General features: G+C 39.1%; 1 protein-coding gene across 1 annotated transcript; it reads left to right on the top strand.

The window, feature by feature from the left end:
- Nucleotides 1-5,953: 5,953 nt before the first annotated feature.
- Nucleotides 5,954-26,047, top strand: rbpms2a (RNA binding protein, mRNA processing factor 2a). The gene is made up of 8 exons (XM_006628942.3): nucleotides 5,954-6,434; nucleotides 15,212-15,289; nucleotides 17,523-17,561; nucleotides 18,989-19,051; nucleotides 19,980-20,130; nucleotides 20,785-20,933; nucleotides 24,627-24,699; nucleotides 25,048-26,047. Exons 1-7 carry the CDS (start codon nucleotides 6,384-6,386, stop codon nucleotides 24,690-24,692), a joined length of 597 nt encoding a protein of 198 aa, XP_006629005.1. The 5' UTR covers nucleotides 5,954-6,383; the 3' UTR covers nucleotides 24,693-24,699; nucleotides 25,048-26,047.
- Nucleotides 26,048-27,264: the final 1,217 nt, after the last annotated feature.

The raw sequence follows: 27,264 nt of genomic DNA, 5'->3' as shown, positions 1-27,264 counted from the left end.
CTTTATCTTTCTGTGACAACCATCGTCCGCTCCCCCTCTCTGGTCTCTGACCAGTCATGTGAGAGCAACTGCTGGAGATTTGGTGTGATCTGAGAAAATCCTGTTCACATCTGGCTTGAATGGACAGTTTTTCATCTTGCACTTGCTAAATTGGGATGAGTTAGAAAAACTGAGGTGAGCAGCAGAGGGGCAAGATTTCAAGATTTGGAAAATTGAAAAAATGTGCACATGCATAAATGAATGTGCTTAGGTTAATCATTCACATAGCTCAGTTGAAAGCAGAGAAAAAAACATTGTGACAAGGTATGTCAAAATGAGTTAACACAAAGCACAAAAATACAATAGTAATCAATATCTAAAGCAATTAAATATGTCTCATCAATGCTGTGGTATTGACTAAGACTAAAAAGGGCATTTACTGTATGTGTCAAAATGTTGCTGCTTGTGTACCGCAATGATCTGTTCTGTACATAAGAGGAACCCTAAACTTATGAATGATACAAACCAAAACAATTTGGTAATCTTTTGTGTTTCTGAGGAACCTGTATATTATATGTACATTAATGATGATCTAATATTATTTTAAGAAATACATTTAATTATTTTTAAAGAATACCATGAAGTATTGATGTTGTTGTATCCTGTTTTTTGTCATAAATCAGATTAACAATCTCAATTTGTTTTTGTTTGTTTTTATTTCATGTAGCCTTCCATCTTAAAACTGAAACTTCCCATATTTCAAGCTTCCTGTTTGTTAATGCCAATTATGCTTCATGTCTGTTTTTCTCTTTCCTTGGCTTGTTCTCTCTGAGAGCACAACTAGAATTCTCATATTTTTTGTTTTCAAAGTACAATTGGGAAAATGAAATGCTCCTGTTAAATTTCCAGCTTGCTGGCCCTCTGTGTCCATGCCAGAAATATGTTTGGAAGTTGAGGAAAAAGAAATGCTTCAAAAACTATGTTTAGAAATAGTGTAAGAAGGAACATTGGTTCAGTGATTACAAAAGAGCAGGACAATTTCGGACCCTCCCACTGCAGCTGAGCACAGCTCCACATCCCTGGTGTTTTCTTAATTGTATTCCCACACAAAGTCAGGAAACGCTCTGAGCTTTAAAATCTGGGTTATACTGGACTACCAGTTGAAGAAAATATCCCATATTCCCGAAATGTAATTCCCTAGGAAGCTGATGATTCCACAATGAAGCACAACCTACATTTTTCGTGTTTTGTTCCTCTTATTAATTTTCATCCTCAGATAAAACACTGTTAACACACACATTGTTTTTGTGTATGTGTGCTCATTGTTACAATACCCTCTCTTGGGACAGTAAAAGCTATTCTTAGTCAATTTAGTTAATATAAATCAGCAGCCATAGTATACGAGTTGATCAGTATCTGAAAAAAACAGCACAATTCAGGAAGTGAAAAGATTACGTCATCTTCTATGATGTCCCAAAACAGCGATGTATTGCATTAAGTTTTTTTTTCATGACTATCTGAAACAATTGAATATTGGCCTTAAATAGTTAAATAAAGAATATGAACAACAGCTGCCAAATTAATGCAGTACGTCTCTAAGGCAACAAAGGTCTGGAATTTCTAATTTCTGTTTCAGAACCTCCCATTGCTACATGAAAGTTTAATAAGCTGAGGTAAGGGGCACAGGCCATGAATAAAAAAAATATGTGGTAATTGTGGCCATTTGACCATTTGCAATGTTAACATGGTACTATGGCTAATGAAAGTAAATAAATATGACCAGATCAAGAGGCTATGGGTATGATTTCTCTTTTGAAACGAGTATATACAAAGGCCATGTTATTCATCTAAAAATAAAAGGAAATTATAATAACTTGTGGGATGAGATGGTGGTGTTAAATATAGGCAAAACCATATATAGACATATTTAGATAAATGTATGTGCTGAATAATATTATTGATCTTTTTGGAGAAAGTCCACCTTGAATAGAAACACATTTATTTCAAGAGAAGCTGATTTGCTTTACATTTTTAGCCTGTATTTGTTAAATTGATCATTTTAGGCACAGATATGAAAGATATTGTAGCTTATTAAATGTTCTTTTGTAAGGTTTAAATGTTATTTAGCAAAGTCAAATTGAGAAATTCTAACAATTCCTATTGCTGTCACATATGAAATCATGACCTATGCTACCAAGGTAATTTTTCTGTGCCTAATCACATATTTTCAGAATTTTGGATTTGATTTCTTCTTGAGACTGTTAGGCCAGAAAACATATTTGATTTTTTTTTTATTTCATGAATGTTGGTTTTGTTTATTTGTGTGAGAAAATAGTGCAGTGTTTTTCATTATTACAATTGCCTTTTATTGTAAATCCCAGCAGAGTTTATTTTTTTTACGTCATGTTTTAATTAACAAATGAACAGGCCCGTTTTAAAATAAAAACGCATTGTGGTCATGTTTGATTGTTGTTACCTTCAAAAGCTTTTTAGAAGATACTAAGTTCCGGAAATCTGTGTCAAATAAATAACACATTTCATTTCACTAGCTTTGTGGACACAATACGGATGTGGATCACGTGAAAGGGGCTATTTTCTTTACTTTGTAGCTTCCCACACATTATTCTGCACCTTGACTAATGTCTGTGTCAATTATGGATTTAATTGCTTCAATGATTAGTGATCCATGGTAAACGAAACTGGTGTCCCCCACTTCAAAGTGCATATTGCTTAGTGGAGTTGAATCACAGGACCCAGAGATAGCACAGGTCTTCACAGGAAATTGGGGGAAATTTGTATAAGTTTATTTTTTGCATCTACACTACAACAGGGAATTCCTGACCAGACCGAGATCACTGGAGCTGAACATCTAGGATTAAGAAGCCTGATCTATACAGTACATTATAATTGTCTTTGGCTCAATAAAGATTCTGCATATAACTGAGTGTCCTAGAAGAAATGTGAGACTGCATTATTATCCACTCTCCTTTGTTTCAGTATGAAGCCTTTAATCAGAATGCAGAAAAACTACACTTTTGTGCAATCCTACTGTACCGCTGAGCTCAGAAGACATTCCCAGTCAGCAATAAGCCTTACTCATTTGTGTGGTTCTGAAACATTTTGAATTGGGACTTCAAAATTAGTGGACATTGTGTGAAGTGCTTTTTTAAAAGCTTGAGGAGTATTTTTTTACAATGGGTTGTAAATTCACACTTGTAGGCGATGTTCTATTTTCTTGTTGTCCCAAAACTATGTACCTAACAAGCTTTGTATAACCATAGTTAATATGATTTAACAAGATTTTTTTTTCAGGGGTGATATTCCTTGAAATATCTCTTAATGAGATGGATAATTGTAGCATTAGAAGAAATAAAAAATAAACTCTTGCTAAATATAATTTATGTTCAAATTACTAATTTGATTATTCAATGCACAATTTGTAACATTGCAGTTTTACTTTCATTTAGCATGAATAATTAGCCATTCTCCATATTAGGCTGACTTTCTGTTGTTTAACATACTATACTATATCACGCATGTTTCTCTTTATGTTTTACTGAGAAAATGTAAAATTAAATGTGTGGTTACATTTTTTCAAATGACCACAATAGAATATATGAACGTTATGTCCAAACAAATAAGAACTGATAATACTCCATTTTGTACATACAGCAACTGGTCCCATTTTTTAAACATTTTTTTTTTATAAATCCCATAATTTAATTTAATGAAATAACCTTTTACATCTTACGTTTTGAACTTTTGGTACTTCAAAGTAAGAGGAACACCAGTTCCAAATGATAAGAAATGAATGTCTTAATTTGGTGACTGGTAATTAACTGGTGACTTTTAACTGGATTCTCTTTTAACGTAATGTTGGTATCCATGCATATTTTTAAGAATTGTATCTGATGTATTTGGTAATAAACTAAAGAATTTAAAATTCGTGAAATATCGTCTTACATTTTCACATTTAATTGCACCGATTTAAGCAGTGAACGGAAGAATATTTTAGACATAACTATTTTTATATTAAACTATTCTATTATATTAAACTATTATATTTTGAAAACATATAATACAAGATCTATAACCAGGCAAAAAACAACACCACTTCGCTGGTATTGGTGTCTTTACCGTGATATATATTGCAGTGGGACTATTTAAATGGTTTGATTATACAGCATATCTGAAGAAATTATCCTGAAAATCATCAGGCTCTTAACGTTTGCTGGCGTTTCCATCTTAAAATTACAGTACTTCCAGATCACAAAATATTGTTTATTTTGTTATCACTTGACCTGCATACTGACATTTGTGTCACACTAAATAATATTAAGACTTCCGAGTATAATTTCATTTTAGTGTCTTTTTACGAATCCTTATTAAATGCGCTCCCTCGTTGCTTTAGATGTTAGCTAAAAAAAAACAACATAAATGTTAAGATTAAACGAGGTGGACATTAGCGAAGTTTCACTCTTTTGGCTGTCCGACGTAGAAAAACACGAATTTAGCTGTCTCTCCATGTAACAAATCACTCTTCATTTCATGCACTATTGTATACACTTTAGACCGCCTCCGGAGGCTAAAGAGAAACATATCCTGGACAGATAATTATGGTGGGAAGTTTTTCCTCAAAAGTAGCCAACTTATATTAGTGTGGGTGTGTTTTAACAGTTCTGGATCAACGAAATGTGCCTTCAGATTCAAAACGCAAATTACTGTTAATTTTACTAGCCGCTCCTAGGCACCGCGGGAGTTAATGCAACTAACAGTCCGGTCTCCAGTAGTGCTGGTGACTCATTAAAAACCAAGTCTACCTGCAAAACTTTTACCACTAGATTTTATGAGTTCTCATGCAATAGACTGAAGGTCATTGAATACAATAGCTCCCCTTAAAACTCTGTAAAACATTAGCAGGCCCTGTGAAGAAAAAAATATTCGGAATTTTCTTACATTCGGATATACGTCAACCATTGTTAGGCTGTGTGTGAGTTCTGATGCAAAAACATTTTAAATGTTGCGGGCTATAAGGGCACATTAACAACATCATCAGCAACAACGGTTCTTCTAAAACATGTTCTTCTGAAGCGTCATCGGATGCTTTCTTCTTCAGAAGAGAAACGAAGGTGTTGAATTACAGACATCACTGTTTTAGAGAAATTTTAAAATTTTAAAGAAAGCTTTTACGTTGCAAGATGAATTTACGATGATAATGTGTTTTTTCAAATTATTAAGAGTTTTTTTTTAATTTTAGTTAATATTTGCCAGGATTCCTACGTGTTCAGACGCGCAAACAGCAGTGGTTATAAATATACTTCTGTAGTCCTCAACAACGCTGAAGAAGCAGCTTTTTTCTCCCTTGTGTTGTTTCTGTAAATCCCTGGTTAAATTAAACTAAAAACAAAATACATTTTGAGGTTTCCAACAGTAGTACATGTGACTGTTTCTAAGAGCGGTACGTGTATTTTTATAATAACTTTGAAAATTAGAAATAACTCGACGTTTCGGCTATTGAATCTTCTTCACCTGATGCCCGAAGAAATTCAACAGCCGAAACTTTGTGTCCTTTTTCTCTGCGTGGAATTAACATCTACTCGCTCCCTTCCAGATACAGTAACAAGCTGACGCAGCTCCCCACTTAAACTTCATTTTCATAATACTTTTAGTTGGCACGGTATGCAGTAGCTGTTTCTTATTATTTTTCTAAAATATAAATAAACTTCATAATCTAATCACGTTGAAAAAAAAAGAAGAGAAAAACACACAATAAAACACTGCACCCTCCCCGGAGTTTTACAGTTTAACAGAGTAGCAAAATTAGCGAAGCCACGAAAGTTGGGTAATAAAATTGAAGGGAAAAAAAAGTTTTGGAAGTGATTTTCGATTGGATTAGGGGTTTCCCATAGAGACGATGATGCAGTTGCGCTGGGGGCTGGACTTCACCACAGCTGAGACCCATCTCCAACATGAGTGCCACTTACTCTGTTTGGCTTTTAATATAATTGATCACCAAATTAGAAACCAGAAGGAGGAAGACTACGACGCCGAGCCCCTTTAAATTTTAGCTGGTTCTCTCTTTTTTTTCTTTCTCATTTGAAATTTAGCCCAAACAAGCTTGATGTGAAGAGCCAAGGGAAATAAGATATCTTCTTTTTTCCCTTCTCTCACCTTCACAGTGCACCTATCCACTAAATCACCTTTAGTTTTTAGGTTTTTTTTTGTACCTCCTCGGATATTTGTAGCTCAAGCACGGCTGCACTGGGGCACCCCATTTTCTGAAGTCTTTCACGAAACAGCACCGAGATTTTCTTCTGCAAGTTAAGGCACTTCAGGGAAAACCCACCAACTGCTGGGGGAAAACTTTTTTTTTTCTTGTACAAAGAAGCGTTAAAAGTTCCACAATGAGTAATCTTAAACCCGACACTGAGCCGAACAACAACGCAGAAGAGGAGGTAAGGACAATGTGTCGCTTTGTCCTCCGAAACAAAAGTTTGTTGTGTTTTGCGTTTATGAACGTCTCCTTTCGTTAGGCTTTTTCAAAAGCGAACTTCCTAAGACTCTTGCTCTTGCCAGCGGTATTGTAAGGTAGGTCAGCGTCTTCCAAGAAGGAGATGGAGAGAGGGTACGGTTACTTTGTGGCCGTTTGAAGAGTTGCGAATTCAAAGAACTAGCTGGTTAAAACAAAAACTGTATCGCGAAGACAGGGCAGGAAGTTGAGTGCCTTTTCTTTAGGGTCCAGTTAAACTACTAAGGGAAAAGGATTTTGTTTTTTCGGCTGCGTGTCATGCCACTTCAATTAAAACCACAAACGGAGTGAACATAACGGGAAGACGGGCTTTTTCGTGGGGGGAGACACAAAATTAATACTTAATTGAACGTACAGTATGTAGGCAGACTCCTCGCAGAAAATTGTGCTGAGCTGTGACGAACTGTAACTCTCACACGTTTTTGTTACCGGGGTCTTTATCAGAGGCTGGACTCCAACCGTGTGTGGTCTTACTTTTTATTACTTCTGTTATGTGGGTGTAGAAGTAATTTAATTGGGGGTGGCGTAGCGTAATGACGAAATTCAACACGGCGACAATTAGTGACCATATGTGAAATACTTTTGGGATCTACAACAAGATGACCATCTTGGTTAACTAACTATACAAATTTCCCTTAGATTCAATCTCTGGATCATTCTGCGTGCGAGGCCTACAGGTAGATGCCTTTTGCTAAATGCTAATAGTAAAATATTTTTTGCTTAGGAGATTACTTACTGTCGATGACGTTTCTTTTAATACGTTAAAAACGTGTTACAAGTCAGGCGTGGTTTTGGAGGTTGCATTTATTGTTTTGTATATATCATCTCCTAGCACAAGACGATTTCACATTCACTCGAAAAGGTGCAGGTTTCTCCCTTTCCGATTTTGCCTGTGGCTGCATTAAATTTGACCTTAAATCCTCGGTGCTTGTAACGATAAAAATGGAAGTTTAAAAATTGAAAGTCTATACTTTTTTTTTTTTTTTTTTTTTTTTTTACATGAATGAGATGATTAAAAACAAAACTGTTCTGTAGTTTTGGGGAGTGTCAGCATAATTGACCAGGATTCCTTGTTAATTGTCCACCTTGATAGGTCTTTTTTTTTTTTTAATGGGTTAGTCGCTTTCTTTATGCGCATCAAATGAACTTGTGGGGAAAACTAAGTGCCACCACTATAATTTGATTAGGGAGTGTCATTTAGCTATTTTTCAGAAAATGGCGATTAACATCCGCGCCTATGAAGAAAGTAGAAACATTACTTTTGCTTGGTTCAACACTGACTTTGCACAAGAGTACAAAATCGGCTTAATTCAATTTTAAAAATACGACCCGCGATATACTGGAGAATATAGGTTTCAAGAAGTGTTGAAACCTTTCTTACGGAGTGAATGACTGTCGGCTATAAAGATGTACCTGCTGTTCTTGACGGAGACCCCCGATTCCCATATCCTGTGAGCAAAAAGCTCTGCTATGGATGCAGCCTTTATTTGTGTAATCTAGTGCCATTCTTGTTTAGCGTCGTCTCCAAATACGAAACGAGTTTCGTGCTGCTTTTGTTGAGTTTCTCACAACTTAGAGGGCAATGGGGGGCAGCATTCCAAAACAAAATGGTGGGTAAAATCGAGTTCTGAGTCAAAGGCCTCATTTCAAAACCAACCCAGATCCCATCCCAGCTTTGAAGTTAAGGGTGCAAAGTGGAAATTATACTATCTCAGGATGTGATGTTTTCCGTAGCATCGCATACAGTGACCGTTAATCTTGTCCTTGGAGGGTGAGTGTGGGTGATGACGTGGGTTCTCTCCAGCAGTCCTCTCTCACTTGATGAGGACAATGCGAGCTCCTGGAAGAGGGTACCAGTGAACCCAGAACCCAGGAGGTAGTTGGTTAGTTGGCTAACTTGCCACCCCCCCATGTGGAATATGATTGCTTTCACTTGCCAAGTTTCTTGTAACCAAATGATATGAATTCTAATGGAGAAATAAGTGGGCTTAATAATGGGGAACCTTTTTGAGTTTTTGGACAGTTTTTCCAATGGTGGCGTGTCCTATTCCTCCAACTGAGTACTGAAGGAGACGAGAAAGGGCAGTACCAGTGGGATCTTCAGTGTCTTTTTAAGGCAGAGCATTCAAGACTGGTCTTAAACTGCGATGAAAGGTCTCTGTACACTTCTCTTCAGGGGGCAATGGTGCCAGCTGGCAGTACAACGCTTTTAAATGTTGCAGAAAGAGGGGAAACCTCTGTTCATAAGTACACTGGCTCTGCAATTCTCAGGTGGTTCCTTTGTGTCTTGCCTGTAAAACAGTCCAGAGTCAAATTCAGGGTGGACAGGATGGAAATGCCCTCCATTCGCTTTCAATCACCTAGTATTGAGGTGGAGAATGCAGTTTGTTTTGGTTATCAGACTTTAATCGCTCAAGTTCTTAAATTCTTGGGTTTAAATCCTTCGGCTAGGTGCGTGGAATAAACCTAGAGTTGGCAACTGGTACAAAGCCACTGGATAACACTGACACCCTGCTGCAGGAAGCTCTAAAAACCTTTGGAAAGGGATAGCAGTTTGAAGAGGGATCCTTCCTAAATGATTGATATGGTGTATGGGGTACTCAAAGTGTAGACTTTCTCGGTTTTGCATGTGGTCATTCAACTGCTTTCTTGCAAGTGTAGAATATAACTGCTATGCTGGGATGCCCCACTTGTCGACTATACAACCAAAATGCTCGGCATGGCTTAGGTGGGACATGTGGCGTCTTTGGACAACCACATCTGTTCTCTTTCTTCTTGGCCAGTCTGATGGAGTTCATTCCTTTTGAAAAAGACAAGTGCTTGCACCTTTTTATAATTCAAAATCCTTTTGTTTATGCCTGTTACAACATTTGACTTGACCTTGATCTAGAATAGGTCTTATTTGCGTGGCACTTCACAATTAGCATTTCTTCTCCTCTACAGAAGACTGGCTTTTACAGTATATGGTTTTGAGGAATTAAAATGGTAAAAATCAATTGGTGGTGGTAGTAGTAGTATGGTTTCATTTTTGCTAACCAACCGTAACAGCAGGCACAAGTGCAGTTTTAACCACTAACTGCATTTGAATGTAGCAATGGCTTTGAGTGTACCTCAAGGGCTATACATGTATATTGATGAATTATCTCTGCAAGCATGTGGCTGTTTGTGCCAGCCTGCTAGCAGCTCAGTGTGTTCTTGAGGATCTGAAGTACCTCCCACTGAGACAGGCTAATTTCCTTCCCCAGGGAGCCACTTCTTGTGTAGCTTTGTTTACTTCCCAATCCTTGGGATTTGTTGCTTGGGCAGTTTGTTTCCCTGACGGAATCCTGCAGAGCCCCGGTAATGTTTACAGGTTCTGTATTGAGTTCAGTGGGTTTGCTAGACTTGCACTTAGATTTAAGAATCTTCTTTTAGTAAAGCGATCAAATTTGAAGGTTCCTTGGATTTGACCAATTTAAGAGGTGTAAGATGCATTGCAATGTTTTACTTCCTTTATCAGCTCTTGTGTGGTAATATTCCTAGGCACCAGCACACTTACCATAGTCCTTTATTGAAATATTTACAGACAGTGCTGTTTTGCTTTTCTGAATATTCCTTCTTGACTGAATCTGTGATCTTTAATTTAGGCTCCATGTTCAGTCTTTATTCAGAAAGGTAGTGACTATCCCTTAAATGTGCAGGGAGGAGACTGGGTGTTATGGTACTAAACAGGTTACTTGCAGTCCTTCCATGAAGGGAAAAATTGCATCTTATTTTAACTTCAGCACCCTAAATAGATGATATGGGAAACATCAATAGTGGACATAATTTCCTGGTTAAAAGGGAAAACTATTGCTGCAGGTGCTCTTTAAGTACATGAGCTATTGAAACCACAGATGTGGACAAAAGGCCAATTCTCTAAAATGGGCATCTTAAATGCCTAAGGAGGAGAGCTCTTTCTGTCCTATCCAGTTCCACTGGATGTGAACATGCATCTTTTATTCAAATGTGAATGAACAAAAGCTTAGAGAATCATTGTGGCTAATGAATCACATCCTTTTTGTTTAGTTAAATGTATGACATGTATTAAGTCTTTTGTCCTGGCTAACTTGCCAGTGAAGTGTTGACGCATGACATGGCCACCAAGAAAAAGGGTTACATATTTGTCACTTTAAATTAATACATTTTATAATTATAGAGCTTAATATAAATAGTGGGTACCTAGTTTTTCCTCAACTTGAGTTCAATTGAAATATTGGATTTATTCTTTCAGGCTTAATTCTATTACTATTAAGTTTGTTATTATAAAGTCCTTTTTCTTCCTTACAGGAGTGAAAAGCAGTACTGCTGGAACAGTGCAAGTGTGGTATCGGATATCATGCATGCATTACTAATTGCAACTCCTTTTGCAGAAAATGCAGAATTGATGTCTTTAGATGCCTGCAAAATAACCTGTTAGTCAGCATTTCGATGCCAGTATCCAGGAGGAACTGGGCAGCTATAAACTATTGGTTCCTTTCCTTCCCTCCACCTTTTAATCTTGGCTTTTGCCTTTCCTAGCCTTCACTCCAGTTGAACCAAACTAACCAGTGTACTTGATAAATTATGAAGGCCATCGAGGAGGTTTTAACCCATCAGGCTCATTTGGTTTCAGGTCTGTTTAGTCTCATGGACATTACTGGGTCCATCCCTTCTCTTGAAAAGCATTTTTTGAGCTGCCAATCTAATTGACCCTGAATATGCAAACTCCACGCTAGTACTTGACCCTGGAGTGGCAAGGTATTGGTGTTGAGCACAACCCTGTACTGCCCTGTATATAGTGAGCATCAGGAAATGCACTTCTTATACATGTGCTTCTGGGGAAAAACTGTATTTCCTTTGAGGGAATCCTAGAAGTTTAGTTGCAGGCTGCTGGAACTCAAGCCCAGTGGAAAAACAATTATCCAATATCCTAGCAGCACGTGACCAACAGACCAATTGACAGGGTGGTCCAAGTGCAGTGGTCTAGGCAGGAGTGACTAGTTGCTGTAGATCTATATAGTGTTTGGTGGCAACCTGACTGCAGGGTACCACTCTGATCAGGTCCTGGGAGTCTTGCTTGCTCCCTTTTCTGTGGGCTCGTGATGCTGCAGTATTCCAATGGCTGTGAATTGCCCTGCTCAATATCCCCGAGCTTCATTTAACAAGTACAATGGGATTTGTCATACAGGGCTCAGTAAGCACTGACATTTAAGGCATGGCTTTGGCATTGTTTAACTGAACAATATAAATTCTCAATCTGAACTTGTTGTATTGCTTTAATGATTATGTGGGGGGCTCTTACTTTGGTGTGGAGTGGCCATCCTGCTGGGCTTCTGATAAGAATCCTGCTGTATGGAAGGTGTGTTAAGGTTAGAGACATGATCAAAATAACCCCTACAGAGACTCTTAAAATTAAATGGTGTATTAGCTGAAGCATGGGAGGTCCTTCTGACATTTATTCCCCTGTAAATGTAAAGAAAAATGTACTTTGTACTAAGGTAGGTTTTCATTGCAGTTCTTGGGCTTTGTCCTGGAGTTCTCTTTAAAATGCATTTTTTGTTTTATATGTAGTTTACCATTCCTTTGTACTGTATGTTAAGTGAACACTCGTCAGCACTTTAATTCCTTGCTTCATGCCTTGTGTTGGAGACCAACAGCTGGCTGGTGTATTAAAATGGGGTACATTGTTAAAGCTTAAAGGTGCATTTAACCAACTATAAAGATGACGTTGTCAAACTTCCCATTCTTGTACTCTTATACTGGAGTCCTTTAGTTTCCGAGCTCCCTAGAGAACTATGGAAGATGCAAAGGTTTGATGTGTGATTCCAAAATGGATATTGAAAATGCAAGGTGGCTTAGAATAAGCTGGTAACATCCCGAAACTCTGACCATAGTGAAATAAACCCTAGTGCTATCCAATGCATCTTTCCACAGCCACTACAAAAATGCTTATGCTAAAATTTTTAACATTGCATTGATGCAGAATGGAGTTTGGGGGGGGGGGGGGTGGTTTAAACTGCTGAGGTGATGACTGATCTTGGGATCCTCTCACTGTTGCAGAAATGTCTCTTACTGCCTTCACAACCAGCTGTAGTTGAAGTCCCTCCCCCTGTTCTGAAATTGTCAATAACATTTCTAGTTCTATTGTTTCCTTGACCTATATTTTATTGTACCTGAAAGTGTCAAGTTCTCTGAATGCATGGATTTGGCCACTTTGCGCATGAGTGCATAATTCAGGTGTTATGGAATTTAATTCCTGTTTGTCATATACTTAAAGATGTGCATTGAACAGGGGAAACTGGCCTCTTTTCCTGCTTGCCAGTCAGCTTTGTTACATATTTGCATGTTGAAAAATCCTTGACCATGAGTTATAGCCTTTTTTTCCTTGTGCCATTACAGCAGAAATTCATGGTCGTGAAAGGTAAAGTTCAAAATGCCACATTAGCAGAAAATCCTTTATCTCCAGCATTTTTTTTTAATGTCCTGCCAGTGCTTAAAATAGCATTTTATTTAAGTCTCCATAAAAGGCCAGCTCAGAAAATTTACTTTTTATCAGTCTTGGCTTATGTTTTATGTGCCATATAAACAGCTACTACAAGAGCTAATTTATGTCCAGAGCTTTAGATCTGCCCCAGCCTTATGGGATACCCCCTTCTAGCCTTTACATGGTTATCTATGTGGAGCATAGTTTTTTGTCCTGAAACTTAAAATAAAAAACAGCCAGCAGTTTATACCAGGTCCTAGTTCTTTTTGCTTAGAAAAGCATCTTAAGTGAATTCTTTTTAGTGCTTCTGGATTTAGGTCAAATATTACATCTTGTAGTGCTGTCACATTACGGTTCAACTAAAGGCAAAATACTATACCTTGTACTTCAGACTGCTGAGCAAAGAATTATGGGCATAAATACACACCTTTTCACCATTCCTCTTGCCCCATTTGTAATGGTCACTTGATTTTCTGTTGGCATGCAAAATACCTATTCTTTTTACCACAAGAAGTGTTGCCCTCTGCTTAATGTGGAATGTGCACTTAACTACTGTCAATTTAGGCAGTAACTTTTCTTTTTGAGTTTATAGTGCTCAAAAAGCATATTAACTGATTATGGATCACTTATAAAATGTAGATGCATGTTTGGCAATAGATGCCTTACAAAAACATATTAATAGGTTCAGGGACATCACTTATGTGGGTTGACTAAACCTACAAAATAAATGCCAAATAGATTATGCACATTTTTATCTGGTCTTTTCAAGAACAGTCTTGCATGATCTCTTGCTCAGATACTTCTAGTCTGTTTAACTATTGAGAGATTTAAAGATCTTCAATACAAGCTGCAATGCCTTAACATCTGCATATAGGTAGATGTGCTGTGTTTTTTTTTTAATGCTTCTTGAAAACACCATCCTGCGACACTTTCTGGAATAACCAGAATGAATCCTGTTTATACTGTGTGTATGAGTAGCTTAAGGTCTGGAAAGGTGTTAGTATTTAGTCGATAATGTTATGGTGGTAACTGCCATTTAACACTCAAATAAAGCTGAATGTTATTGCCTGTGGTGGACCTGAAAATGTCTGTAAGATCCATTTTATCCAATACAGGGTTGTGTGGGAGCCAGAGTCTAGCCTGGCAAGCAATGGGTTCAAGGCCGCATTCACCCCGGATGGGATGCCAGTCCATGATAGGGCACACTCGCACCAACCCATTTGTGTTTCTAGTTAACTAAGCCACCAGTCTATTTATAGACTGTGGATGGAAACCATTGTGAACATGGTGAGGAAGTGCTGGGGCCTCTGTGTGGAGTTTTCACAGTGAGGCAGAAATGCAAACCACTGTACCATCATGCATCCTATAGATCTGTGACATCTCATTACTCCTTCAGTACCTACATTTCTTGAAGATGCTGAATATTGAATGGGCATTCACCACACAGATATTTAGTTGCTCTATACTGTAAGACCACACTTGCACCACTGATTCATCCCCCAACATTCAAGTTGGAGTGGTGCTTACCCATCTTGTACTGGTGACTGTCCTGCCAGAATCAATTTTCAGAACTAGTATTGTTGCCATCCCTTGGGATTAGACTTCCTGTAATTGTCCATTGTGGACAACTCATGGGGGGTGATATGGTTTTTGTATCCTCATCATACAAAGGTGAGCCTGCAGGCACCTCGAGAGTCCCATGCTGGTGCTAAACAATCGGTTTCTATTTGTGGATTCCTGGTTATGGCTGGCTGGTGACAAGACACAATCTTATACTCAATGACCCAGATATCATGAGTTCAACTTGCACTCAGAGGGCATGTCTTTACAGACTTGGGTCATAAGTGGCTTATTAGCTGATTCAAGGGAGTACATAACCAAATGTAAGGGTGAAATACTGTAGTTGAGAAATGTCCTAAATTCTCTCAAGTAGTACTTTTGCTGTAGCATGTTTTTTGTGATGGTGCTAGATTACTTTATTTCCCTGTTAAAAACTGATCCCATTTATATATGCAGAAGCTTGCTCAGTGTCTGGGTTTTATGTGCATTTTGTAGCAGTGCTTTTACCCTTTCAGAAAAGGAGTTGCAGAATAAAGTATTTATCCAAAGAGCCATGATCCGCCCCTGCCACCTACCCACCCACACACCCGTTTCATATTACTGCGCAGTATGGGCTTGTGCACTGTGATGAATGTGCCTTCATATTCTTGTTCTTTTAGGTACGAACTCTCTTTGTCAGCGGCCTGCCAGTTGACATCAAACCACGGGAACTCTACCTGCTATTCAGACCATTCAAGGTAAACAAGTCTTCAAGTGATACTATTGTAGGTCAAGTGGGTTTACATGAGGACTGCAGAGTAACACTGCCTCTCAGCAATGTTTTTGCCATCCTGGTTCAGAATGTGTCCGTGGTAGTGATCCCTTGTTTTTATTCTGCTATTGTCTCCAATCCTTACCACAAACGGGAAACCCAAACTGAAAGCAGTATTCTTGCTCAGGATTATGTAAACTGTTTTTCTAAAACAATGTAAGTGATTTACTATATTCTCTGTTGAAATACTGAAGTTATCGCCCAAGCAAAACCGCTGAACCTACCTTTGCTTATGGTAGTTGTTTTCTATTGCACACTTCACTGCCATTCATAACTGAAGTATATTAAATGAAAACTACTTTTCTGGTCTTTTTAAAACCCCACTGAAGAACTGAAGGTAAGGATGTTCATATTGAAGTGGCTGATCCTAAACTTGATATCCCTCATCAGTTTGTGGACTTCTGTGGTTACACTGGTTTTAGTGTTGTGCCAAAAGCTACAGTGTTGGTAAAAGTCCTTATTGCAAGGTGTAAACATTGCTGGCAAGTGTTTGAGGTGCTTATTGGGAAAAATTGCACCAGGAAGAGCTATTCTTTTGTGAAATCCATTTTTTTTTGTTGTGGGGGGGAAAGGAAGAAATGGGATGAGCTGGATTTTACGGTGATCATTAGATAACGGGGTAATCTGAACTGCAATCACTGTGAGCACTGGTCATATCCGGCATTGCTCAAGATTCTGTTAATGGCCTAGTTTCCTTAACCTGTTATCATTGGATGTCATCAACATAGAAACAAAGCTGATGCCAAAAAGAGTAACTGGAAGTTCTTGACATGAAACCAAGACTGCATAGATGTTGCAACCAGATTGAATAATTCTTACAGTACATCTGGACTTGGGCAAGATTAAAGTTGATTTGACTTAACTCCACTTTCATTTTGCCATTAATGGTCCCAAAATCTGTTCAAGAATTTGGGTGGAAAAACCACCCCAGGATTCTTCATCTGAGGCTCATTAAGTTACACGTATGAAGACCTCATCCAGTGTGAATTGCAATTTGAAGGGATGTGTATGGATGCTGCTTAGCTAATGCATGCTTTACCATTTTCTGTCTTGATGCTCTTACTGTAGAACTTGCTGGTGCATCCAAACTGTTTTAGCCTGTTCAAGACTTGGCTTCTTGGTCTAGAGCAATTTATGATCTGTTTTAGCTTCCTTGCACTGGTTCACTGTGGATTCTGTTGTAATGGCTTGAACAGTGTGACTCCCTACTACAACAGTGAAGTAATCCATTTACATCTACTGTACATAGTTCATGCTTTTTGACTTCTGGAGGGATTGGCAACTGAAAAAAGGCTCAATAGTGGGGAAAATCTTGTTGCTTTAGGACCGTGGAATGATCTTCAGATCCATTCAATCTTAAGCTGGTAACTCTGATCTTAAATTTCTTTTAGCTTTCAATTTCCATTTTGGTGGACACCTTAATGTGTTGTGAAAGATGACGCAAAAAAAAGTCCAGGCTGCGTAATTAGAACTTGATGTGATTTGTATTCAAGTGCTCCTGTTTTTAATGATTCTAACATTTTAGACATACAGTGGGACTTTCTATTTAAGCTGAATGAAATTGCAATTTGCTTTTGAAATGTGATCAATCAATTTACTTGCAGATTTTCTATAGTGTGGTTAAGCATCTGTGGTGGTGTTGAAAGCATAGGACTAAATTATCTAAATCTGCACTGCAATGTAAATCCCCATTTACCAGAATTGTGGACTTTATCCTGTGCTCACTTCAGTTTTTTTACATTTTTCCTATCTTGCTCACCTTCATCTTCATTTATTGTATACTGCTTTAGATTATATCTGCCCTAGGGTCCCACTTAACATTGAAATAAGCAAATTAAAGCTTTCACATCTTGGCTCAAATGTAACCGTCCTGATGACCTATAATATACAGGCACCCTAAAGATATTAGAACTTTCCCCTGTGTTGTGTATTGGAGGAAATTACTCCATAGTCTATTACCGTTTGAGTCCCAGTCAAGATGTCCTGATGTTAATGACATGGGGAACTTTAACCATTATTTTGGTATGGAGTCTGAAATTGGTAGAACACTGTACAATTGACTTTTTTTGAAGGTTTGGGTATAAAATCCAATTTTTGTATAGAGAGTTGTCTAGTGAGGTGTTTAATAGCTGTTAATAACATGTATTTTGCTTTTACAGGGTTATGAAGGTTCACTGATTAAGTTAACATCCAAGCAGGTAGGCCACTTTTTTTCCCCAAGTAAAATTATCTAAATTTTTTCACATCAAACCCATTTTCTCCTGTTTTATCCCACAACTAATGCATCAATCTTTCTAAACTTTGAAAATGCTGAAATATTCTATAGAATTGCTGTATTAACCAAAATGTTCTTAAGTTGTACCACCTAAGGTTATAGAATTGCATACAAACTTGTCATCCATATATAGACACCTCATCGGCCTGTTGTATGTTAATGTTAAGTGTCCAGTTGGGCACTTGGATTTAATATTGCTCGCTAGGCTCAAGTTTTAACCAACAAAGATTCCTCCTTCAGCAGTACGATTGGGTAGTCTACCGGAGAACATGAGTTTGGAGTCGACAATCTGTGGGTTACTGGTTGTGGTCTTTATGGCAGATTTTTTGCTAATGGATGGCAGGCTGTCAAACTATAAACCCTTGAGGTCCTGCAAATGTCCCGAGCAGTGAGTTTAATGCTCCAGGCCTCCTTCGCCAGGTAGAAATGTTGAGTAAAATGCTGACTGCTATGATCCACCCACCTTTTAAATCTAACCTGGGTCCTCTGAGGACTGTTTCTTGCTTTTCCACTTGGCTCCTAATCACGGAGACAATTCATTTTATTTTAAATTCCATGCTTTGGAGAGTAGCAAAATGTGGAATACAGTAATTATGAATTATTGTAAATAGTCTTTGAGCAGTAGAACTTGAACTGAAATAGCTGCCTTCTGCATGGATCTGGATGGCTTCTGTCATCAATACATCAGGAGGGTGTTCATTCTCTGACGGCAATGAACAGGCCAACCAAAATTATTGGGAAATCAGTCTCCTCTTGTACTTCATGCTGTTTTGACCTTTTTTAGTTGGTCATAATTCCGTGACTGTGCAGATGTTGGTGTCAATTAGTTTGATTATGTGGCATTCAGCTATATGCGGTTTCTTTAAACTTTAGGTTTAAAAGTCTAGATTGCTTTTGGTGCTTGTGCATATTGCATTTTAAAATAAGTGAGTTAAGAACTATACATCAGATGTGCATTTGGGGTTCTGTAAATGTTTAATCTACACGTTGCTGCTCAAGAGGCAGTCTCTGCCATTCCACATCCCCAATATAAACTGTTGGGCTTTTAAAAGTTTCTCTGTGGAAGACTGAATTCCAGATGGAGTCTTGTAAAATTGCTCTTAGTGCAACATGTAAACTGGGAAGCAACTGATCCAAATGGGTTTAAACACATGTGACAGATGGGTATTTTTATTGCCTCTTTCCCCCCCTATCTAGTATCTCTTTAGTCTTGCACTGATTTTGTTCATTTTGATTAGAAACGAGGAGGGGGTCAATGTTAATTCCCTGTTTGCTGTTAATGGCTCTTAATTGTAGGATCTAGCAAGGTCTGGTAAGAACTATTACTAAACCTTTCTCTCTTTCTTCCAGCCTGTTGGGTTTGTTACCTTTGACAGCCGTTCTGGTGCTGAAGCGGCAAAAAATGCATTAAATGTAAGCACCCATCCGGCAGTAACACGACGCGAAGGAACCTCTGAATTATTGAGTGGGAGCTTGTCCACATCTTGCTAGGATTGAAAAAGAAAAGATTAAGATGGAACATGTGAGGTTCTTCTGAATGATGCTGGCTTTTTGAAGAAACTTCAGACTGGGGAACTGGTCTCCACACTGATACTACAGAGAAATAAGAAGCCAACAAATTCCTTGCATAGAGTTAGCCTTCTCTCCTTACCAGTGGCTTGGATTTATTTGGATCAAGCAGGCTTCGTGGTGAACTCTGAAACCTCACCCAGGCTTTACTTTGTTAGTATTTCATTTGAATAGTCAAAGGAGGAATGCTGCCATCTTAGATTCTAAGACTTCCCCTCCTTGCTATCCGTTTTAGCCTTATGACCACCTATTCTGTTAATTGAATACCTGTTCTCTATTGAAATGTTACTCCTTAATTTGCCTTCTAGTCTACTTGAAAAGTAGACCTAAAATGAAAGAATAGAAGGTGACTTCTGACTCATTCACAAAGCACAACTCCCTCCCCCTTTCCCACGCACACGTGTGCACTTTTTAAATGTGTAGCTTTGAATGCTGTGGAATGAATCTGAATTGTACAATTTCAAGCAATTATGATGGCGCTTTTAATTTGTTCCTACTAGCTAAATGGCCCATAAGACCAGATTCTTTCTAGCTGCTAAAGTGAGAATACTAAAGCTGTCTGTTCAGATGGACATCCAGGATGCTGTTAAGGGAAATCTATCTAAACAGCAGTTTATCATCCCCATGACCAAACACTGTCCAGACAAGATTTGGGCATTCACTGCCAATAAATGTGTGCATGCATGCAGGCACAAATCAAGGGCACCATTCACATCGGGGTCTGCCAAGGCTGGCTCTGCCCACTTCCTTCATTTTGTCCCTTTCTTCCCAGGGAATTCGCTTTGACCCAGAAAGCCCACAGACCCTGCGGTTAGAGTTTGCAAAAGCCAATACGAAGATGGCAAAGAGTAAGCTGATGGCTACACCGAACCCCACAAATATCCACCCAGCTCTAGGAGCACACTTCATTGCACGGGACCCATGTAAGTGTACAGCTGCACACGGAGCTCACTCTTGCACCGCGGTCCGAGTCGTGCCCTCGGGGCCTGTAACGAGGTCAAACGGATTCACTCCCACGTGCATGTCTTTGGCTGCAGGAGGCCTTTGCTTCATCGGTACAAAACCTCTAGTCACATTTAACACTGACACATGACGGAGCAACTGGCTTGAAGTGGAACAGGGGCTACTGGGTATTCCTCATGTGAAGATCTAGCACGATCTGCTTTCTGAATCTAGGGGGACTCTAGAGGAAAAGGAAATTTGCAGCACCAGCTCTGATTCTTGCAAACTGTCTCAAGGGACCCCCCCTTCCTTCAGGATATTACGGTTTAGTGCTGCTGTAGCATTTGCAGGCTCTCGGATGCCCTGCTGGTTGCCGACTCCTCTGAGAAGCTGGAATTGAATCAACCGATTCGGCAGGAAAACTCCACATCTTTTAAGGGGGTTCAAAGAAGTGGTTGAGTGGGGAAACCGAAGGCCTTGTTGGCGTGGTGGCTAGTTATAAATCTAGAGGTTATGAGCCAGGCGTGAGTGATGGGGTGGGGGTGAAGGTGGGTCGCCAGCTGGGGTTACCGTCCCTCTCCGCTTGACGATGGGGGAATCTGGCTGCCGACTGACCGGGGAGCTTTTGTTTGCAGATGACTTGACAGGAGCAGCACTCATCCCTGCCTCTCCGGAGGCGTGGGCCCCCTATCCCCTGTACACCACGGAGCTGACCCCTGGCATCCCTCATGCCGCCTTCACCTACCCCGCGGCGGCGGCGGCGGCTGCAGCCCTTCACGCCCAGGTGAGGCCAGGTCCCCGTGTGCGCGCACTTGCTCGCTGCTGCGGACCCCCGTCTGGCTGGGAGCGGGCAGCCTCTCATCTTGAGGCCGGGTTATGTGCTGATGGCTGTTGCTGATTATTATCTTGCTACTGATGAACAACTTCTAGTTAGGATAGGAAGCAGATTGGTTTACCAGCAGACTCCAGTAAATGTTCTCCAGTAGCAATATTAACCTAAAGAGCTTTTTAAAAAAAACTTAAGGGTAAATTCATTCAGCTAGAAAAGTATGGCTTTAGTCCTGGGTGTTTGCTCCATTTTCTGGGAAACTCTAGAAGAATTTCCTGAACATGGTAAGTTACTCATGCCCATTTATTTGTCTGTATTGCACACTTCAATCTCAGAAGTTCATTTTTTTTTACTTCTAAATACAGGTTCATTTTTAATGAAGATGCATAGAATGAAATGTACCACATGCATGGAAGTTATGGCTTCTTTCCATGCAAATTGCACCCACTGTTTGATCTAAGGCTACGAAGCCTCAAATAAGGTCTTCCTGCAGCAGTCTCGGCTGAATTAATATTTAATGCTGCTCACTTTAAAGAGTTAATCAAAGGTGACTGGCTATGCAAGAGCAGGCCTGTGAGCTATAAAGATTGATCGACCAGTCAGTTTGAAATTGTTGCCTTGGCAATGACCTATAAAAAGCAAAAGGTCAAAGATGAAAAGGGTTGACCAAGCATTGCCTTAACGGCGTGTCTTAACATGGGGAGGGATTTTCCACCCCACTGCATTATTTCTGTGCAGCTCCAATACTGTATATTTAGAAATGTTAGCTTAACATCTTTGGGAATTTACAGACTACACCAGTAGATGCCTTCCACCCACAACATCACTGTGGGCTGATAGTGGGTAAACTGCAGAACTAAGATCTTCAGTCTGATTTTAGTTTTGACATTTCCCTCTTGTAGGCAAATGTGAAGAAAAGCTATTTTTTCTCTAGCTTGTCTGCTTAAGGCTCCATTACAGTGCCTTGCAAAAGTATTCAGACATTCCTATTGTGTATACTTGAATATGGTCTTCAAAACCTGAAAGCTCAAGTTGAAGACTAAGGGACAATAAGTCAGTTAGCAGAAACTGAGATGTTTGACCAAGCATTTGTACCTGTGGCACCTTGGGCAGCAGTTTTTGTTGGTTATGTCACTGTCTTTAGACAAAAAGTGCAATAGGCCAGCGTGCATTATTCTTGGCCGATTAATTTGGGAGTTGCTTATGGACGACTGTTTCTTTCCGCAGCTTCTCAGGATTTAAGTCGGGGTGTTGACTGGGTCACTCGAGGCCATTTAGTCTTATTCTTAAGCTGCTACAATGCACTTTTTGATCTTGTACTTGTATAGCTGTTGAAAATTGAATTGTCCCTTTTATTTTATCCCCTTTAAAGAGGAAAACCAGTTGAGAATTGCCCTACTTTTTCATCCATGTCCCCATCGGTCTTGACAAGTTTCCCAGCCCCGGGTAATGAGAGAGAACTATAACAATCCTGCCATCACCTTGCTTTAACTGCAAGGCTGGTGTTGACTGGGAGAGGTTGCATCTGATCATATCTTCTGCCACACTTCTTACAGGATGGGATCATGGGTGCTTTGTTGCAAACCCCATGTGATATTTGAGATGGGGGGGGGGTCTCCACTTTACCATACAGGCCAGGATTGCAGTGACCAAGAAATTTGAAGTTTTTTTTTTGTCCCCTTCTCCTGATCAGGGCCTTTCAATTGCTTTATACCTGATTTTTGCCTTGAAGTCTCTTTGGTCTTCATGGTGAACTCTTGCTTGAAATTTAATTTCCTAACCAAAGAATCTCAGACCATGATTTCAAAATAAGAACTTCTATTAATGCACATCTACAGAGACCATAAACTAGGTGCTCAAAATTCTTAGGCCATAGGATAAAATTTTGGTTTGCCATCTTATCACAGCTTAAAGATTATCACTTTTAAATTTTTCATTTGTATCATCCATGTGCTTTTTTGCTTTGAGTGGAGTAGGTTAGATATAAACCTTGTTGCCACTTTAAAACAAAATGTGAAAACCAGACGTTTGTATCCTTTTGCAGAGCACTGTAGATATGTTATAGTTTCACAAATCCAGGCATTGTACCTACAGAATGACTACTGTATCTTAGCTGTGGTCATCCTTTTAAATTGTGAATTGGCACTTTCTCACTTTTACTGTACTGTAGGTGTTCTTGCGAGTGCTTAACCTGTTGCAAGTGATTTTTAAAGTAACATGATGCTTAATATGCAGTTTAAAACAAGAGTCAGTCTTCCTGCAAGAAACAACACTGAAGCACAATTCTTTAGAAAATACTCTTGGATCTTTCTTGATCCCCTGAGGAAGGCTGTCACTACAGTGTGCAAGTCTACTTCTGTGAACCTACAATCTTCTTGCTTAGCTGGCTGTAAGGCTTATGGTTCTGCATGAATGACTAATTGGGAATGGTCTGGAGGAGCTGGTTTTTTAATAAGGCTGTGGTCTTGAGTTTTAGCGTGTAACCCCCTAGCTACAATAATGTCTTATTGGAAATGTATTATGGAGAATACTTGAGCATGATGTAGAAAACTTAATTGTTAAATGATCTGGTTTCTACTTAATCTGTTTTGCTTGTATAACATTAACAGATCTTGTAATCAGGGTTCTAAAAGGACAATAGGTGCCTTGACAATGCTACATGTTTAAAGGAAGTTCTTAAATAAGTAGATCCAGTGCCCAGTGTTCTGAACTGAATGTGACATCTCTTTGGGGGGGGAATGCTTTGTCTTGCTCAAGTACCAGTTATTGTACAGCAATTTCCCATGTCCTTAAATGGACAAGATCGGTCTTAAGAAGTGATGGAGAATGCAAGTCTCGTAATTTGAATTTAGTGAGATTCAGAAACTGGGAAGAGCCATCAAAACCATACAGTGCTCCTCCCATCTCTGTCCACATAATCTTCTGATGCCACAAAGGTCATTATCTCCCCCACTTGTTCTTACACAGAATTCCTTCATGTCCTCGTACCGCTGGTCCAAGCCTTAAGTGTTCTCTTCCAGTGCTGATTAGTGATACTCAACCAGCCTGTACTGGAAGGGAATCATTTTTGCTATAAGTGCAGCAAATTATGGTGTTAACTTCATAGCACTTCACTATAAATAACTTTTCAATGTAGTTTTTCTGACATGTTGATTTTGTCTTCAGTCATTACTTGGTGAGATTCATATAGGTATCACTGGTATAGGCAGCACAATGTTCTGTAGTCTGAAACCTAAGTGACAAAAGGACTGATCCTCAAAGCAGGATGCATGTTCTAGGGTCCTAAATATTGTAATAGGATGTTCCTGGCCAGGAGCCCGATCTGATAATGGGATCTGCTCACGTCTTGTGGGTGCACTGGCTGCTTGACTCTTTGAACAGGGCTGACAAATGTAGTTTCCATGGCCATGTTCCTGGGGAAGTTAAGACCCAATTCAAACCAGATGTTATAGTGGAATGGAGGGCAGGGGGTTGAGGTTTTAACTCCCAAGTTTTTAAATCTGTTGCCATGACATCTTCCTTGACTCAGCCTTTGAGGCATCACTTTAAGAGGCAGTATCTGAAGATCAAGTTGCCTTCCAAGATGCATGCTTGAACTTTGGAATCGTAGGATCTCACTTTTTCTCAACCCCCCCCAAATCTTTTCAGATGCGCTGGTACCCTTCCCCCTCTGAAGCAACCCAGCAAGGATGGAAATCCCGTCAGTTTTGTTAAGTATTTAGTAAGTATTCCCATCCCTCTTTTTTTTTTTAAATCAATGTTCTGGTTTACAAAATGTAATCGGGGAGTCCTGTGTTTAACAGTAAATGAAGTGCTATACAAAGACAGTACCTCTGTCTTAAGGCACGGTTAAGATGCAGTGTAGGCGTTTCAACCATGTGTTTTGTACAAGCTTTATATAACTTTCTTCATAACCTTAAGCCTCTTATGGAACTTTCTTTAAATTGTTTTGATGCATCTTCCTTTTGAAAAATAAGCGTAAAAGTGTTCTTGGCTTTTTAGCTCTGCCTTTTCAGAATGTCACTGGCACCAACTGATTTTTTTTTTCTTCTCCCCCTTTGAATTGCAGATACCATTCAGTACCTGAGTTTTTTCTGTGGAGTGAAGTGACAGGATGTACGGAGCTCTGCGTTAATTTAATCAGGTTTATTTAATGGACAAAGGTGCATTATGGACTTTTTTCTTTTCCTTCAGATCTTTCTGAAGGTGTTTTGAACTGAAACCATCTTGTGGACTACAAAAAATGAAGCTGAGGCCTATCTGGCTAATTACTACGGTACAAACTTTGCACTTAAAACCCTGTGCAAGGCCACGTTACTGCAGAAATGGACCTGTTTTGCTGACAAAAATGATATAGCTGCTCTTCTGGGGGGGATGTGAGACAATCATTGTGCATGTTAAAGTATCTGGCATGAATTAGAATGCAAAGTTGTGTATCCTTGTTTTATAGTGCTTGTGTTGCCTTAGCAACAGGTCTCGGCCTAGTCAACTGACCCTTTGTTTTCTGTATCTTAGGCTTGCTTCTGTGAAGGTTTTTGGCTTGAGTTGCTTAAGATGTTACTTGCAAGATAGAGGCCAATTTCTAGTTAGTTTTTTTTTGTTCAATGTGGACAACTTATGCACTGGGTATTTTTCTTTTACAATATCAACAGTCAAACGTGTCCAGGATGGGCAACTACTTCAATGACCCAGCTTCTACAGACAATATGAATGCATCTTCATTTGACAAAACCTGGTCTTGCCAAAATATCAGACAGCTGTTTGGAGTATATTTGAACAAAAGTAGTACAAGTATTTTTGTACTTTTGTGTAATTAATAAATATTTATGCATTTTGTGCAATTAAGTAATCTGTATAAGTTAATGTTTAGACTTTTTTTGAAAAATGCTGATTCTATCTATATCCTGTTTGAAGTAGTTAAGTGCAATTGTATTTTTTTTTGGGCTTGGTGTTAAATAAGTATTGACAGTGGCTGAACTGTTGGATTTAAAAGGACTGCTGACATGAGATTGCTGTAAAATTGCTGATCAGAGAATGTGAAACTGGATAATAAACAGATAAACCTAAAATGCTTTATTTTTGGGGGGGAGGGAGGGTTATTTGGTTGCAATCCAAAAGGATTTTTACTTTTAGCAACATTTTAGTATAGAAGGAACCTGCCAGGCCGCCAAAATTCGTTTAGTTTAAAACGAATTGGTTGGATTTCCCCCACCCATGGGTGAGTATTGCTCGGAGGTTTAGTTTTGGAATCCCAAGTTCAGCATTCCGATGTAGGGGTTGCTTAGTGGTTTAAAGAAATTAAAAGGTTTAAATGATGAGCTCTAATCAATTTACATGCTGAAAAGTGGCATCTTAAATTTGATAGTCTATATGATGATGCTTGCTGATGCTAAGCCTTATTGGTAGGAGAGTATAAAAATTGATCCATCATATACTCTAGAATTTCATAAAAGTTAAAAGGCAGCCCTCTGCACATTAAGGAGCTGAAAGCAAGGGGTTAAAATTAAGCCAAATTATGCAATAGGTTTAAGTGTATTAATGGACAGTTCTGGTAAAACTAGTATGTGGGTCCCCATTGTAATACTGTAGGTAGAATACTTGGATTATGTAATGAAGTATTTAAAGGAGAAACACTGACAGTTTTCACTTGGGGTATAATAAACCAGTGTGAGCTGCTGAGGTGCAGCTAGTTGTATGTGCCCTAAGGAGGAAGCATTGGCTCTATCAGTATAAAATTCACTGTCTCTGTATGTAGAGTAAATGGAGAAACCCAAATGGAAAGTAGTTTAAACAGAAGGGAGAGTCTAGTACTAAACATTCTTAAAATGCAGCTCTTTAAGGAACATCTATTCTTGATTTAGTTTACAGCTTTGACTATCACTATAATTTAGTCTGAGTGATTATGCCCAGTTAAACTTGCACTGTAGAATATCATATGTGGCTTAAATGTAAAGGAATGATTACAGAATCACCTTTGCCATATTTATAATTATAATAATTGCTTACACTTATAGTGCTTTTCTGGACACTCCACTCAAAGCGCTTTACAGGTAATGGGGATCCCCTCCACCACCACCACCAATGTGCAGCAACGGCAGCCATAGTGCAGCAGAACGCTCCCCACACATCAGCTATTAGTGGGGAGTAGAGCAGAGTAATGAAGCCAGTTCATAGATGGGGATTATTAAGAGGCCATGATTAGTAAGGGCCAATGGGAAATTTGGCCAGGATGCTGGGGTTACACCCCTACTCTTTTCGAGAAACACCCTGGGATTTTTAATGACCA

This window comes from Lepisosteus oculatus, chromosome 5, assembly GCF_040954835.1.
Source record: "Lepisosteus oculatus isolate fLepOcu1 chromosome 5, fLepOcu1.hap2, whole genome shotgun sequence".
NCBI classification, from domain to species: Eukaryota; Metazoa; Chordata; class Actinopteri; order Semionotiformes; family Lepisosteidae; genus Lepisosteus; species Lepisosteus oculatus.
The sequence above is the reverse complement of the archived record's forward strand: the minus strand, read 5'-3'. Positions and strand labels throughout refer to the sequence as shown.